The sequence below is a fragment of the Bison bison genome, unplaced genomic scaffold (genome assembly GCF_000754665.1).
Source record: "Bison bison bison isolate TAMUID 2011002044 unplaced genomic scaffold, Bison_UMD1.0 scf7180017864105, whole genome shotgun sequence".
Classification (NCBI taxonomy): Eukaryota; Metazoa; Chordata; class Mammalia; order Artiodactyla; family Bovidae; genus Bison; species Bison bison.
The window spans coordinates 478,503-482,971 of record NW_011494677.1 but is presented as its reverse complement, the minus strand read 5'-3'; the positions used below and the strand labels follow the sequence as shown (position 1 = coordinate 482,971).

Sequence of the window (4,469 nt, the reverse complement as noted above, 5' to 3'; positions counted from 1 at the left end):
GCCCGCGCCCCCGACGGCGCCCGTGAAACCACATCCGCGCCTCCGCTGGAAGCGCGTCCGGGCGCCTGTCACCGGGTCCCTCCATCTTGAAAGGGAGAAAAAAGCGCTCTCCCGTCCCCGCTCCCCTCCTCCCAGGAGCCGGGGCCGCAGGAGCCGCGCGCATGGCGTTCAGCCCCTGGCAGATCCTGTCGCCCGTGCAGTGGGCGAGATGGACGTGGTCCGCAGTGCGCGGCGGGGGCGCCGGAGAGGACGAGGCCGGAGGGCCCGAGGGCGACCCCGAGGACGAGGACTCGAAAGCCGAGACCAAATCCTTGAGTTTCAGGCAAGTACACGCGTTGCTGCCGAGATTCGGACGTGCTGCCATCCATCCATCCGCGGCTCATTTTGTGTGCGCGCGCGCGCGTGTGTATGTGTGTGTGTGTGTGTGTGTGGTCGCCACCCGCGTTAACCGTGTTCATGGCAGTGCTGCCGTCCCTGCCCGTAACCAGGCCCCCGCTGTGCAGTCGGAAGTTCAGGACGTTGTGCCCTCCCGCCGGGTGTTTTCCTTCCCTCGTTACAGTGTGAGCTTTCTGAACCTAACCCAAAATCTGCAGTCTCTGCGCATCCGCGTGTGCCTCGGTCCCTTTCTCTAAGCTTCGAGACCCCAGCCCCCGCCCCTGCACAAACACACGCACACACACACACACACGCACGCACTGTCGTGGATTACAACCGCTGGCACTTGGGGCCCTCCCTACGGGGAAGAAGTCGCTCCCAGGCCCTCCTGGGACTCCCCTGTTTCCCCGAAAATGCAGCCTTGGTGAAGAAGGTCGCGTGATGCCGGCCCCCCTGGCCGCTGGAGGAGAAATGGTTGTCTCTCCTGAGCTGTCAACCCGTGTGATTGCGGGAGGCAGGTGACAGCGTCCTCGGCCTCTGGCCGGGTGCCTTGCAAACAGGTAGAGAGAGGCCTAACTCCAGAAAAAGGGCATCGTGGCGAAAGCTGGCTTCTTGATTTTAGGCTGAGAGGGGCGATCTGAATTTTTAAGCCTTTGGCAAAGGGCTTTTGTGAGAAAAGGAGTCTGTTGAAGGGGCTTTTGGGGGGCTGTCAGAGGGATGGATGACCTCAGAAATAAACGTTGCTGGAGAAAGGCCCCGGAGGATGGAGGAGGTTTCAGGGAGACGGAAGCCGGAGGAGGTCGCTGCTACAGCACTGCACCCCGCCTCCCCCCAATCCCGGGCCAGTCCACACTGACGACCCCTGCGCGGGGTGCAAAGTTAGCAAAAAATACTGGACCTTGTGGAGGTGTAGCCTGTAAAGGGGTGTCGGAAATACCGTTGAAAGTGGTAATTCCTCATTTTTCCCCCTTGGCAGCTCGGATTCTGAAGGTAATTTTGAGACCCCTGAAACTGAAACGCCCATCCGATCCCCTCTCAAGGAATCCTGTGAGTCGCACCTCGGACTGGCAGGCTCCGGGGCCAAGACCCAAGGTAAGGAAAGACTTCCCTTGTTCTGCCTTTTTTTGCTGCTGTTGTTTAAAGTTTTGAAAATGTAAATAAGAGAAGGAAAAGTGTTAATGCAGGGCCATTTTAAAAGGTGGGGGGTTGTCTCCTTACTCAGCAGGAGCTGTTTGAAAGCTCCTGGCATATTTGAAATGGTTTGTTTGTATTTTTCCAAGTGTGGAAGCCAGAATCTTTCTTCCCTAAGTAGGTTGTACATTTTGCAGTATGAAATTATCATTATCAGAACATTCCTGCTGGGCCCTGAAAAACAAAATGTATGGTGATGTTGGGATGGAGGTGTGTTTAGATTTGGCTTCACACGTTTCTCAGGCCTGCGCATTTTCTCCAGGGTGTGGCTGGAGACAAGGATTATAGGTAGGAGTTGAATTTTTTTAGACAAGGAGGAATCTTAAGAGGCAGTGTCAAAGTTCTTCACCGCCCCCGCTTCCACCAGGGATGGTGGTGAGCTCCAGTCCACCCAAGAAAGCCTGGCATGGAGACACCCTGCTGCCCTCAGAGCCCAACCTTGAGCCCGCATTTCATCTGCAGAGGCTGCTGCTGTTCCTCTCGATTAGCGGAAACCGTTTTTGTCCAACAGCCAATTCTGAGTAAAATCTCACCTGGCCTGATCGCAGGCAGTTAGCTATTCAGAGTGGCTGTGATTCAGCAGTGAAAACAGTCCCCATCTCTGCAGGCCAGTGTCATGGAGGGAGACGGGCCTTTCAGAGGTTAAGCAGAATGTACCTACCTGTCAGCTTGGCTTCCCTGGTGGCTCAGCGGTAAAGAACCTTTCTGCAATGCAGGAGACACAAGTTCTATCCCTGGGTTGGAAAGATCCCCTGGAGGAGAGCCTGGCAGCCCACTCCAGTATTCTTGCCTGGAGAATCCCATGGACAGAAGAGCCTGGCGCGCTATAGTCCTGGGGTCACAAAGAGTCAGACACGATTGAAGTGACTTAGCATGCACACGCACACCTGTCAGCTTTGGCCTAAGTACAACAACGGAGAAAAATGAAGCAGGGGAAGGGGGAACAGAGTAGGGGGAGGGTTGGTAGGAGGTGCTGAAGGCTGATGGGGGTGGGGAACCTGACTGATTAGGGGACTTCAGCAGAGTCCTGAAAGAGGATTGAGGGGACATCTGTGCAGTTTCCTGAGGAGAACTCTTCTAACAGAGAGCATGGCTCCTGGGTAGGTCTGAGACAGCACCAGCCTGAGGCAGAGGGGTGGGGAGGGAAGTGCCCAGGGGGCAGCATGTTGGAAGTCAGGGAAGAGGCCTGGGTGGCTGCAGCAGCGGCCAGGCAGGGAGCTGGAGTCAGCCAGGTAGGGGCTGTCTGGGTCCTGTTGTCACAAGACGTTCATTTTTCCTTCTGAGTGAGATCCGAAGGGCTGCCTTTTAAAAATGCCACAAACTGGGCAGCTTAAAACAATGGAAATTGGTTCCCTCTCTGTTCTGAAGGCTAGAAGTCTGAAATCAAGCTGTTGGCAGGGCCAGACCCCTTCCAAAGGTTCTAGGGACAAATTCTTCCCTGTTTCTTCCGGTTTCTGGTGGTTGCCAGCAATTCTTGGTGTTCCTTGGTCCGTGGCAGCAAAGCTCCCATCTTACCTGGTCAGCTTCTCCCTGCGTATATCTGTCTCTTCATGTGGCTTTCTGAGGAGGACGCCAGTCAGTGGGTTTAGGGACCACTCCAATCTAAGTCGACCTCTTCTTACCTTGATTACATCTGCAGAGATAACTCGGAGAAGGCAACGGCACTCCACTCCAGTACTCTTGCCTGGAAAATCCCATGGATGGAGGAGCCTGGTAGGCTGCAGTCCATGGGGTCGCTAGAGTCGGACACGACTGAGCGACTTCACTTTCACTTTTCACTTTCATGCATTGGAGAAGGAAATGGCAACCCACTCCAGTGTTCTTGCCTGGAGAATCCCAGGGACAGGGAAGCCTGGTGGGCTGCCGTCTATGGGGTTGCACAGAGTCGAACACGACTGAAGCGACTTAGCAGCAGCAGAGATAACTACAATTGAGCCTTGAGCAACATGGATTTGAACTGTGTGGGTCCAGTTGACACAGATTTTTTTTCACTAAGTATGTTCTAGAGCAGGGGTCCCCAGCCTCCAGGATCTACTACCTGATTATCTGAGGTGGATCTAATGTAATAATAATAGAAATAAAGTGTACGGTAAATGTAATGCAATTGGGTCACCCTGAAACCATTCTCCATCCCCTACCCTGGTCCGTGGAAGAATTGTCTTCCATGAAATGGGTCCCTGATGCCAAAAAAGTTGGGGACCACTGTCCTAGAGTACTACATGGTCCACGGTGGATTGAATCCAAGGATAGAGAAACATGGGTATGGAGTGTTTTCAACTGTGCTGAGTGGTTGGGGGTAGACACCCCTAACCCCCACATTGTTCAGGGCTCAACTGTTATGTCCAGATAAGACCACATTCCCAGGTGTGGGCAGTTAGGACTTGAGCTTATCTTTTGGGGGGAATATAGTCCAACCCACAGCAGGGCTTTGAACAGAGGGACAGTGCTCTCGCTTCCTTTTTCAAAGGATAGCTGGCTGCTGTCTGGAGAAGGGACTCCAGGATGGATGTCCTTTTCCTGTGTTTTCTCTATTCCAGTGAGTGTCACTGTCACCTGCAGTGACAAAGTAGAGCCAGCTTTCAGTTACCCTGTTACCTAATTTTTGATCGGGTCATGAATTTATTCTCCCAACGGTTATTATATTTCCTTGCTTAGCAATTTCCTCAAAGGTCACCTGGGGAGGTCACAGGAAGTCTGTGCTGGATTTCGTGATGGAGCTGGACTTACTGGGGAAATGTTACCAGCTTTTTGTGATTTGGTTTTGCTTTCAATGGTGAGCTCCAGGGATTTCCCTGGCAGTCCAGTGGTTAAGACTCCATGCTTCCAATGCAGGGGACGCGGGTTTGACCCCTGGTCAGGGAACTAAGATCCCGCATGCCACGTGGTGTGGCAAAAAAAAAAAA

The 4,469-nt window shown here is 53.5% G+C and overlaps 1 protein-coding gene across 2 annotated transcripts in view; it reads left to right on the top strand.

Annotated features, from left to right (window-relative positions):
* Positions 1–6: 6 nt before the first annotated feature.
* TACC1 (transforming, acidic coiled-coil containing protein 1) overlaps positions 7–4,469 on the top strand; it is a 66,419-nt gene continuing 61,956 nt past the window's right edge. For both annotated transcript variants that reach the window (XM_010838760.1, XM_010838759.1), the window contains exon 1: positions 7–322. In XM_010838760.1, the coding sequence (XP_010837062.1) occupies positions 162–322 (161 nt within the window). In that variant the 5' untranslated portion in view covers positions 7–161. The remainder of the gene's footprint in view (positions 323–4,469) is intronic.